The following is a 12737-nucleotide window of genomic DNA, read 5'->3' as shown; positions in this document are numbered from 1 at the left end:
CTATTATATATATACACTATTTTATATATATATATAGTATATATATATATATTTATATAATATATATATATATACTCGGGTGCCCGAGTGCAGGGAAGTATTTCATTGAGTGTAAAATGCACTTTGCCTTCCTTCTGGGTCCCTGCAGCTGTGCAGAAATAACTTTCCCTTCTAACCAGGGCTTCACTGAAGAACAGGTGCAGTTCTGGATTTGCTGAAGGCATTCTGGTTTTGCTTTCCGATCTTGTGTCAGGACTGCCACATCCTCCTGCTGCAGTGCAGTGACTGCCTTTGATTTTTTAGTTATTGTGCATAGACAAAATAGTGTTTGCTGCCAGAGTGAGGCATATTTTGGCCTGTTCACAATTAGTTCTCTCCTCTGCATTGTAATCCCTTCTTTCTGCCTAATTAATCTTGATACCTTTTCACATATAAAACAAATATTTAATGGCTGTAGTTGATGTGACTAACCTGCACTTATGATTTATAAATGATAAATTGAGACCTTCTCACATTCAGTTTCTTTGGAACTTCTTGAATGTAATTACTTCTAGATGGAGGAGAGGGTTTGCCATTATTCTCAAAGTATTTATTCTGAAAAAATGTACCAAAATCAACTCAATTAATTCAAGTGTTTAGTCTAAGAAGTAACCTATGCACCAATTAGAGGTAATATTATTTTCTGTGTCAAAAATCATGACAGCAGCTATGTTTAAAACTTGAACTTCAACTCTTTCATCTTTCTGAAAAATAGCAAAGTGGTTAATAAATTCTAGCAATATTAAAAAGCTTTTGGTCAAATAAGTTGTGAGTGTCAAAGCCTTGTAAAACTGAATTGATGAATTAATTATACAGCACTATGGCCTTTCTCTGTTTAAGTAGTAGAGTTTTCCGAGTTTTAAATGCCATTTTTTGAGTGGTAAAGAAAAACAAAACAAAAAAAAAATCCCAAACAAAACCACAGATGCAAACTAAGAAAAACTCCCAACAGTACTAGCTGGTGTAACTGTTGCCCATAGTTGTCCTATTTAACTTCTGTCTCCATAAGTTCATGCTTGAAATCCTCCAGTGAGAAGCACAATTCTGGAAGTTCAAGTCATCCCACACAGTGCTTTGGCTCAGATCTGAGTGTATAAAATACTTGGCACTGATAATCACTTAGTATACAAAGCTGTGGTTTGTGTTTGTGTTTAGTGATATACCTTGGAGCCAGTTGGGTTTCTTGGGATTGTTTTCTGTACCCACTTTGTGCACTCTTGTTTGTTTTCACAGACAAATGCAGGAAATGAACCAGACATGGAAGATGAACAAGTTTGCTGTGAAGCCCTGGAGGTGATGACCCTGTGCTTTGCTTTGATTCCAACGGCACTGGATGCACTCAGTAAAGAGAAAGCGTGGCAGACATTTATTATTGATTTACTATTGCACTGTCACAGCAAGTAAGTTTTGGTCACATCTATTATTTTGCAGTTCAAAAGGAATATAAAGCCTAAATGCAGAGCAGTGGCTTCAGCCCATCTGGAATTGTGATGTGAAGTGCTGGGTGTTTTCAGAAACCATCCATCCAGGTGGAAAGTTGTTAATATGTTATTAAACTTGGTTGCCAGTGCTTTGATCTGTTACTAAAGAGTTAATTTTAATTTTTTAAGTTACTGTTGTTTCATGAATATTCTAACTTTGAGAAATGACAGAGATCCAAAATTAGTGGTGTCTTTAAGTTTTGCAGTATGTTTTAAAGGGAGTCAGATTATGGTGCTCTCAGATGAATGGGGTCAGAATTTGAGCAGAATTTGTGTTTTGGGGTTTTTGACTTCTAAAATAACAGGTTGATAAACAGGTTGAAAGATCTTATGTTTAGGAATATTTGCCTTAATGAAAGGATCAAGTATCATCAGAGCATCTCTTTACAGTGAACTCTTTGCACACATTGGTGAAACTGGAGGGTTACCAGAAATACCACAAGCTTTATTAGTTTGCAGCCTGTGGTACAGGGTGTTGAATTTCAGTTTCACTGAAAATACTTCATACTGAAAGTATTTCCATACTTCACTGAAAGTACTTCCATACTTGCTTGTATCACTCATATGGAAAAATAGTTCATACTGTCAGTACAAGAAGCTACCACTTCTCTCATATGCCTATGAGATAAAACCTGTGATAAACATAATAATCTCACTTAGAATGGTGCAACTGTTCATTGTTACGTGGTAAAATAGCATAAGCATGAGTGGAAACAGAAGATTGCTTTGTAAATTAAGATAGTGAAGTTGAACTAACCTGCTGAAAAGTTCCTCTTCTGAATTAATGTGGAAACAAATCAGTGTTTGCAGTGCAGAGAAAGTTTAGCAAATACCAGACAGAACTCTGAATATCCTTCCACAACTATTGTTCTCTAATCTCCTATGCTCAATCAGAGAACAATGTGAGCAAAATATGCATTTGAGAAAATATTTTTGGTGCACCATAAAAGACAAAGACAGAAGATGACCAAGTTAGATCTCACAAATAGAATCTTTCCAGAAAAGATCAGATGGATTGTTGTTTTTTCAGAGTTTGACTGGGACTTCTGTTTCCTCAGAGCATAACCATGTTATACCTCTTTACTGAGAAACAGAATGCAAAATGTTTAATACTAAATGCTAGAGTAGTTTTTCTCCTGCAAGGTAATTGATTTTGTAGTGGTGTCCTCTGAATGCAAGACCAGCTTAGTTAAGAGGAGATAGCCAAACAATTAGTCCTAAATAATCCTGGAACCCAGAAGTATTCTGCTGATCTCTGCAAAGTGTTTGGTGGCCACATGTATGTGGCCTAAATACATTAAAATTCTTAGTGCTGTAAAGCCATGGCACTTACACCCACTGAAGGGACTGTCTTCTATGAACTGAACAGAGACCTGTGTCCTGGAGCTCTCAGGAGGGCAGGACTCAGCTTGCCAGCCTTAAGGGAGGTGCTTGGCCTCCAGCTATTCCTCCTGCTGAGTGTGAGTTCATTGTGCAGCTCATGTCCTGTGTGCCAGCTCTGTGCTGTCATCATATGTCTAAAACAGCATGAGATGCTGTGCTCAGGCAGCTGCATCCCTCTCATGATTCCTTAAGAGCTCTTAGATGGTTACAGCTTCACAGAAATGTAATACTTGTGTTCAAACACTGCATACTCAGAAACATAGAAGTGTGAGGCATGTCACATTGGTCACATTTGTCACTGAAGGAAAATATCACCTTTGTCTATTTCATTCTGCCTTCAAGTGCAGAGAGCTGAGGAGTGTCTGTGTGATGTGTCCCAAGCAGTATCTTAAAATAACTTTCTCTGAGATGTTCTTCTAAAACATTGGCTCAGCAATCAGACCCCATCAAATCTCAATTATTGTTAAGAACAAAACAGACCAGCCCCACCCCACAGTCTGCTGCAACTCAGAGCAGAGTAGGAGAACTTGCAAAGATAGGGAAGGGTGACAAGGGAGATCAAAGCTCTGCAATGACTTCCATCTGAGGAACAGCTGAATAGCTGGGAACACTTCATACTAGAGGAGAGATGAATGGTGGGAGGAGAATACTACAGAGACCCTTAAAATCAGAAGTAGCAAAGGGAGAACAAATGGAGAGCTGTGTTTCTTTGTATAAGACCTTCTTGGGCATAACATTTAAGCAGTGCAAACCTTCAGTTTGGAAATGGTTTGAGGGGTTCTTTCATGAACTTGTCTAGTGAGGGCTATGAAATACTGCTCTTGGTAGTTTTCTTGAGTCACAGATTGTTAGAAGCTGAGAGAACATTCTGGAGAAGTGTCTCTGCATGAGTCCTTCTTGTGCACTTTGCTTTGCGCATGGTAGCAGTGATGGTGCTCAGCCAGGTGCATCTTTGCTCTGACCTCAAGGTCATCCTAATGTGGCTTTGAAATCACAGTTAACCACACATGAAAAAGCTCTGAAGGGAAGAGGATTCTTTGGTGTGCTTTCCACTCTGACTCCATGGGCACAAAACAGAGGCAGCCACACCAAACAGACACTGCAAAACTCAGTTTTTCGTATGTTGAGATACTTCCATAAAATCATTCATTCAGCATTCGTGGTCTCTTCCCACACAAAAAGAGTTGCTCCCAACAGTTTTTACAAGGCATACTGCTCAGACAATTAATCCTACAACTTGAAAGAAAAGGATTTGCCCTAATTTTTTTTAGTTTTTTTTTTTTTTTAACTGAAGCTTATCCATTCCTGCATTGCTCTAGTGATTAGATTAGGTTCTGAGGTGAAAAATTTCCTTTAATTATAGCCACTTGAATTTTCAGAAGGGTCATCATCTCTCACATCTTACTAATGATAAATTTTGATCACTTCAGAGATACTCAGCAAACTGCTGCAGTGACACATAAAAGCAGTTTTACTGGAGTAGTTCTCCTTTGTACCTGGTTTTACCAGGTACAACTGGTGCTTGATTAGGAAAAAAAAATATTTAGGATTGCAAATGTTTGTGTTATGCAATAATTGCTGTCAGTTGCAAAGGTGTAGTGGCTTGGTGTTTCTAAGTTTCTTTTTCTTTAACCTTTAAATATTTGATTTGTGGAACAGGTTTTGTACTAGAATTCATGCATCTGAAATTTCATTGCAAGGAGAAATAATATGATGGGGTAGGGAATAATTAAACTGTTCATGTTTCCTACATTATGTTCAGTTTTAGAAAATGGCATTAAGCAGATAAACACAAATTTAATTAATGTCCTGTCTGGATAAGGAGATTGAATTTAATGTTTCTATTCAATTATTTCCAGAACTGTTCGTCAGATGGCACAGGAGCAATTCTTTTTAATGGCTACCAGGTGTTGCATGGGACAGAGACCTCTCCTTTTCTTCATTACCCTGCTGTTTACTGTTCTAGGGGTAAGTTTTCAGAGATAAAGTCTTCAGTATGGGAATGTATGTAAAAAGTAATAGGACAAAATACCTGCAAGAAAAGACAAATTGCTATTAATAACAGTCATTATAATATAGATTGCTTCTGACCTACAGACAAGCAGCACAGATGATTTCCATTTGAGCTAGATCAGGGGAAAAGGGACTCTTGCATTTTCTGATAAGAACATGAACAGTAGTCTTTAATGTCTGCATTTGATCTTTGGTGATTGCTAACTTTTAAGTAAAAATTATTAGCAGGTTAGAGAATACCTGCAGTTAGTGCCTTCTCCTACTGGTCCTGCCAGGGCTTTCCAGCTCATGGCTCTCTTGAACATTTGATCAAAAGTTTTGATTTGGTTTTCTTTTTCTTATTCAGGTATAGAAATTGTTACTAAAATAGTTGAGAAGTCATTCATTAGCAGCAGCCAAATACAATTTTAAACTTGTAAAAATTAAAAATTACCTTACACTTGTTTTCTTCTATATTTGCTGTGAATTTAGGAGAAGTACGTTGGTGTTGCACTGTAAGTAGAAGCAGTTATAAATTCTTTGCTTTTGGTTTACTCAGAGCACTGCAAGAGAGAGAGCTAAGCATTCTGGAGACTACTTCACCCTCTTAAGACATCTTCTTAACTATGCTTACAACAGTAATATTAATGTACCCAATGCTGAAGTTCTTCTCAATAATGAAATTGACTGGCTTAAGAGAATCAGGGTAAGTTTCAGGATAAGTTTATTCCTGATAATTAGGTTTTTGCTGCAAAACTGCAAAGTTTCTTGTAAACTGCAGTTCTGAGCTTAATGTTTGCTGTTTGGAGTGTCCTAACTTTCTCGTAAATGGCAGGATGAAGTAAAAAGAACAGGGGAAACAGGTGTTGAAGAAACGATCTTAGAGGGTCACCTTGGAGTAACAAAAGAGTTGTTAGCATTCCAGACACCTGAGAAGAAATACCACATTGGTTGTGAAAAAGGAGGTGCTAATCTCATTAAAGTAAGTTCAAGTCTTTTGACCTCTGGAGGGGATTTTTTTGTCTTTGTGAGGTTTTGGGGGGTGGGGATTGATTTTTGGCATTTTTTTCTTCTTTGTTTTTACCTATAAATAAGTAAAAAGAAACCTCACATCTTGTGGGTTGTATCCATAAAAAGGCTTTTGGTTGGAGTTTAATGTTTCCTTTTTAAAAAAAAATTAAATTGCATGTTTCAGTCATAAAGTGTATTTAACATTTTCATTCTTACTTAAGTACTGTATTTAACATTTTAATTCTTATTCCAGTACTTGACAAACACCACACAAAGATAGTGAGATACAGTCTCACTGTACAGGACTGCTTTCCTTCATTACCTCTGTAATGGCTTTCCTGCACATGTTCTTAATTACTGCTATTAATGCTTAGGGCAGGTTTGAACAAATGCATCACATCTGAGCATCTCTTTAATCAGACATGTTTTCTTTGTACCTCTGATATTGTAAAGCAGGAGTGTTGGTTTTTCAGCACTAATTGATAAAGAGCTTTGTAGATAATATTGGTTCTGCAAAAGAAATTTTATACCGATCAAGAACAGTACAGATTTATTTTTAACTTGGAGTGGGGAGATGGGTTTGCAGGGAACCACTTTAGAATGGAGTTCTTCTGTTCTTAATTTAAAAGCTCATTATGGTATTGTTCTCAATTTTTACTCTTGGTGGGATTTTTTTGTTAAGGACCCCTCTGGTTCTCAGACATTCATTTATGTTATAACCATTACTCTCTTATAAAATAATTTCCATGGTAACAGCTCTTATTGTCTTATTTTTTTCAGGAGTTGATAGATGATTTCATCTTTCCAGCATCCAATGTTTATCTACAATACATGAGAAATGGAGAATTGCCTGCTGAGCAGGCCATACCAGTGTGTAGTTCACCAGCCACTATTAATGCTGGCTTTGAGCTCCTTGTTGCACTAGCAGTTGGATGTGTGCGAAATCTCAAACAGATTGTAGACACGTTGACTGAAATGTATTACATAGGTACAGCAATCACTAGTATGTAATACTTTTTAATTATCTATTTTCTACTCCTTAATGTATATATCATGTATAGGTTTTGTTTATATTATCCACTGAACCAAATGCTGAGTTTTTTAGTTCATGGTTTGTTTGTGGCTGCTTTTAATGCTGCAAAATCAGTTTGCCAGTGTAGGCTTTGTTTGTTTTTCTTTATGCAGTAAATGTACTGACCTACATTCCATGGTCACATCCAAATTCCAGCCCAAGTCACAGCCTGACCCTTCCTGTCCCAATTTCTCACCTTTGTCCATACCAGCTCCCAGGAACTTCATTCTGTCTGTATCTTCTACTTCATTCTCATAATTTCAGGCTCTTGCTAACCAATTCCAGAGCCTCACCAGCTTAGTTTTAGAGCCAATTTCTTGGTTGCTCACCTGATTTGTCATCATTGCCCATACACAGACACAGATCCTCTGTCCTGCTTCTCTTTTTAGTTCTGAACTCATTCTCTGCTTGTCGTAGTCCTTTTTCAGGCTCCTTTTTGGCCTTGTCTCAGCACAGCTCTGCACTGAAAGAACTTTCTCCCTCTCACTAGAGAAAGGTTGTAGTGATTGCTGTCTGTTCAAAAACTTGCACATGTTAGTGCTTCAAAAGCCAATAGTCAAGTGAAACTTGGGCTGATTTTCATAAGAAGGACAAAAGGCTTGTTTTCAGCACTGATTATTGTTGTCATAAAAAAAGCATTTCTTAAAAATTATCAAGCAGGAGGATATTTTCTCCAGCCCTTATGGGACACTAAAACCATTCTGCTGTAATATTAAGAGGGAAAGGGAATCAACAGCCACCAAACAAAATCCAAACACCATCAAACCAAGGAAACCCAAGCTCATATGGTGAGAAAGGCTGGGAGAGTTGGGGTTGTTCAGCCTGGAGAAGGGAAGCCTCCAGGGATACCTCATTGTGACCTTCATTACTTAAATGTGGCTTGTAAGAAAGATGGAGAAAAAGATTTGTACCAGGGCCTGTAGTTACAGGACAAGAGGCAATGATTTTAAACTGAGAATAGATTTAGATTGGACACAGGGAACAAATTCTTCACTATGAGAATGCTGAGACACTGGAACAGGTTGCCCAGTTGTGGGTGCCTCATCCCAGAAGTGTTGCAGGCCAGGCTGGATGGGGCCCTGAGCAATCTGGTCTAGTGGAAAATATCCTCGCCCATGGCAGGGGGCTGGACTAGATGATCTTTAAAGGTCCTTCCAACCCAAACCATTGTGTGATTTAACAGATGTGTAAATTCAGAGTTGAGCAAAACCATAAGCAACTAAAAATAGTATCCAAAAGTGGAAATTGTCCACTGCCTCTCAGAGTGTCAGAGCTACTTGCTTGAATGGTGCTGTCAGTGGGTCACTTGAGGTTTTTCAGTCTCTTCCTGTTCAGTTCCATCTCAGATGAATAAACTATAAGGGCAGCTTTATGGTTTTCCCCTCTGCCCCATCCTTCTTTCTTCACCCTTTTCTATTGGGAAGTAGTGTATTTCTTATCACCTCACAGTTAGGGGGATTTCATGGCATTCCCTTCCATTCAAGTGTTTGATAAGCACAAGAGAACACCAGATCTCTGTGGTATGTCAGACAGAAGAGAGAACAAATGTATGAGCTGTGCATGCTCTGGGATTCATATACCAAATCTGCTTGTTAATAAATATGCATGCTCTCTTATATCAGAATTATTAATATCAAGTTTTTTGTGTAAAACTACAGACAAAACAACAGGTTAGCTTAGGTGATCATGAATGTTCTCAAAGAGATGTGAGGGACCTGAAAGAGAAGACTCGGGAGGAAAAAAGTATATAGCAAGTTATATAGATAGCATTTGCTAAAACTGTTTCCCATCCTGGCAAGAAAAAGTGAGGCTTAAGTGAAATTCTATAATTTTTTGAAGGATTGTAAATTTTTGAGAGTACTATAATTTTTAGAAGGTTTATAAATTGGTTATATATTCTATATTCATTCAGCTGAATTCTTCAGCTAAGAAACTTGCTGGTATTGAGGAAAGACTTCTGTTTCATATATAAATAGACTAAATTTTTGCCTCTTTAGTTATACAGTAGAATAAAATGTTGTAATAAGATTACAGATAGAACAGTCCTTCATAGAAGTTGTTTGAAGTTTAGCTATTACATTTTTTGATGGAACTTTGTTTTTTATTAAATTGCAGTATGATACAGACTTACAATAATATGCAACTGCCCTTTGTACTGCATGGATGTTTTCTTTATTTTATAACAAACCAGTTCCCTGACCACTCTCTGCTGTTTCCTCATAGCTTGTGAAGCACTCACAGAATGGGAATATCTGCCACCTGTTGGGCCTCGGCCACCAAAGGGATTTGTGGGACTGAAAAATGCTGGTGCCACTTGTTACATGAATTCTGTCATTCAGCAGCTGTACATGATTCCAGCCATCAGGAACGGGATTCTTGCAATAGAAGGCACAGGCAGTGATGTAGATGATGACATGTCTGGGGATGAAAAGCAGGACAATGAGGTAAATTTAATTATATAAAATTACCTAATCTTTAAATTGTAATTACTTTTTTAAATGAAAAGGTTGTAATAAATTTCAGTTGCTAATCAATCACTCTGATTTCCACTGATACCTGTGGGGAAAATAGGATAATATTTCATACTTGAATAGGTTCACTGCCAGAGGGGCACTTCAGAATATCCAAGTGGCAGATCCAGGGTTTGCAGAATTCCTCCTCAGGCATTTCTACTGGAAAGCACTGCACCTTATTTCAGCCACCACAACTTTGTTAATGCAAAAAAAAAGACAGTATTTGGGTTTTCAGCTGAGTATGAAACACCTTAGATTGTCAAATTAAACAAAGGATAAAACTAACTACGGGACAGCTACATATGGAAGTAAATTGCACAAATTTTCTGCTTTTCAGAGCAATGTTGACCCACGAGATGATGTGTTTGGTTATCCACATCAGTATGAAGATAAACCAGCACTGAGCAAAACTGAAGATAGAAAAGAGTACAATATTGGAGTTTTGAGGCATCTCCAAGTAATTTTTGGCCATTTAGCAGCTTCCAGGCTACAGTACTATGTACCAAGAGGGTTTTGGAAACAGTTCAGGTAAGTAGAAAATTGAGTATTGATATTGATTCACTGGATCACTGAAGTGCAAAAAAGCTAATCGTAGTAGAATGGCAACGATGTAAAGTGTAAATTAGCAGAAGTTGTGCAGCTTTATCTGCCTTTTCACCATTCTGTAGAAGTCTGTTAATAAACTATGTTTACAGCAGAGCGGTTCTTTCGAATATTAGCAATTTTTGATAGTGAGACTTTGAATTAAGTATGAAGTTATACACAAGAGCTTGTTTTCACTTACCAGAAAGTGTCAGGGACAGAACAACAGGTCATATAGTACATCAAAAAACAGTATTTTGGCTCTTCAAGGAGGAGGGGTTAGGAGCTTGAATCATATATTTTTTCAAAATAAAATTGCTGGCAAACAAAACAAAAAATATTTGACAAAATGTGCTTTCATTTTCAGACTCTGGGGTGAACCTGTAAATCTACGTGAACAACACGATGCTTTAGAATTTTTTAATTCACTGGTGGACAGTTTAGATGAAGCTTTAAAAGCTTTGGGCCATCCAGCAATGTTAAGTAAAGTTTTAGGAGGGTCCTTTGCTGATCAGAAGATTTGTCAAGGATGCCCACATCGGTAAGTGTTGAAGATTTAAATCTTTTTTTACAGAAAAACAACCCATGTTTGTGTCCTTATAAAAGTAATTAGAGTCAAGAGTGGGCTTTTTGTGTGGGTTTTTTAAGCTAATAGATTTTACTACCTTATTTTTCCTACAGCTGAACATTCATTTGTCTACAAGTACTTTAGCATTATTGCTTCTACTTCACAGATTGTATGTGAGGCATTGTGTATTGATCAAGGCAGGAAAAGATTATGTTTTTTCATGCTAAAAGTGAAAACAATTGTAGGGACTAAGTGCACTGTAGAAAATTTTAATACCTGGCCAACAATTGTTGCTGTCTTTGGTTTTCCATAATGTGTGTTTAGAGCTGAGCCAAGTAGGAATCTTCAGTTCCAATGAGTAAAACTGTTCATACTCACTATGTAACCTGTAATTAAGGTCAGTGGTGTAGAAAGTTCATCTTTTTCTTAAGACTTCTGCTGTATTTTAGATACTTTTAAATGTGAATACTGAAATTCAGTTTTGTAGAAGGCATATAAGAAACCACCCATGCCAAATCAGACTGCAAGTGTGTAGCTCACTGTTTTGATGATGGTTATTAATGAAGGAATAGAACTCAGTATTGTAAAGTTTTAATTCCCCTGACTTTTTAATTTATCTCTCTATTTGGTTAAAATTGCATGCAAAATGGTTAAAATTGCATGCAAAATTCAGGATGGCTTAATGATTAACTTACTCTTTTTGGCATTTGGCTTTTTTTAAAATTATTGTGTTTATTGGTGGCCTTCTTACTGTTCAGATCATGTATGATTCTTTAACAGTACATATCTCTGTACATCGCCATTGCAAATTCTCTTTATTTTGAAAGCTGATCATTTCCTTTAACCTCCAATTAAAATACTGGAAAAAATTATACAGATGGATTTTATTGTGGTACTCTTTCAACTTCAATTGATCTAATGTATGAATAAGAAGAATTTGTAAAGTGAAGATTTTAGGTTTCATGGGTTACAGTGAGTGACTAGAAGTGAGTTGAAATACTGCAAGGTAAAATGATAGCACTGATTTCACCTTCTATGCAATGGTAATGAAATGGCAGATCCAGACCAGAAGCAACATGAGTTACCATTCATTCTTTATATTATGTATTATCCAGAAGTATTTCTGTGGTTTTTAACTCTACTGGATTTACATCATGTTACTTATTAACAAAAATGTCGTTTAGGGAGGAGAGAACTGATAGTAACTAAACTGTGGATTTGTCTATGGCAAATAAAAGCCTGTCTGTATTTTTTGTAAGCTATTTATTGGATGAATTAATATTGCTGTTGGTTGAAGTGTTTCTAAATATTTATTTATTCAGCCTTTGAATGCTTGATTGCATATCAGGGAAACAAACCCCTTCAGGGTTACACTGGAATAGCTGTGGCTTTTTAAATTTATTCATCGCTTCTTTATTTTAAAAACAAAAAGTTGCTTCCAGGATGTATCAGCTGGTTGTCTCTCAAGCATTGCTGGCTCGTTGCTAGAGATTTGTTCACAGATTATATTTAGAACATGATGTCAAAGTCAGTCATAAACATTCAAAGAGATTTTATGAAGATGGTGATTCAAGGTTTTTTAGATAGAAAATAAAAAGGCTTTTTGTTTGGTTTTTTTTGCTGAATTGGCATCTGTTTTGAACTATTATCATTAGCTGTGATACAGTATTTGTGTTTATCACTTTAATTCCTGACCATAAAAATACAGTGTGCAGATACTGTAATGTAACTGTAGGAAAACTGCTGCAGTAAAAAAGAGTTCAGTTCTTTTACTGCTTACACACATGGTACACATGTAAAACATCAAAAGTTGAACACATTCCTGCCTTTCTCATACATTTACCTCTTCATTGCTAGGTATGAGTGTGAGGAATCCTTCACAACTCTGAATGTAGATATAAGGAATCACCAAAACCTTCTTGATTCTTTGGAGCAGTACGTCAAAGGAGATTTATTGGAAGGTGCAAATGCATATCATTGTGAAAAATGCAACAAAAAGGTAATGATTCCTTATATTTTTAATTTGTGTACAGCTGTGATGTTACAGCTGTACTGAGTTGAGTCTTAGTTCATGTTTGGGGAGAAAAATCATCCTT

General features: G+C 36.8%; 1 protein-coding gene across 3 annotated transcripts in view; it reads left to right on the top strand.

Moving 5' to 3' along the window:
* Positions 1-12737, top strand: part of USP9X (ubiquitin specific peptidase 9 X-linked) — a 96745-nt gene that overhangs the window by 68400 nt on the left and 15608 nt on the right. For 2 of the 3 annotated variants that reach the window (XM_036386686.2, XM_036386669.2), the window contains 9 exons: positions 1273-1439; positions 4763-4871; positions 5455-5601; positions 5731-5877; positions 6687-6909; positions 9202-9422; positions 9829-10019; positions 10441-10614; positions 12499-12640. In XM_036386686.2, the coding sequence (XP_036242579.1) occupies positions 1273-1439; positions 4763-4871; positions 5455-5601; positions 5731-5877; positions 6687-6909; positions 9202-9422; positions 9829-10019; positions 10441-10614; positions 12499-12640 (1521 nt within the window). The remainder of the gene's footprint in view (positions 1-1272; positions 1440-4762; positions 4872-5454; positions 5602-5730; positions 5878-6686; positions 6910-9201; positions 9423-9828; positions 10020-10440; positions 10615-12498; positions 12641-12737) is intronic. The other variant, XM_036386677.2, reaches the window with a different exon arrangement.

This window comes from Molothrus ater, chromosome 2, assembly GCF_012460135.2.
Source record: "Molothrus ater isolate BHLD 08-10-18 breed brown headed cowbird chromosome 2, BPBGC_Mater_1.1, whole genome shotgun sequence".
Lineage (NCBI taxonomy): Eukaryota > Metazoa > Chordata > Aves > Passeriformes > Icteridae > Molothrus > Molothrus ater.
The sequence above is the reverse complement of the archived record's forward strand: the minus strand, read 5'-3'. Positions and strand labels throughout refer to the sequence as shown.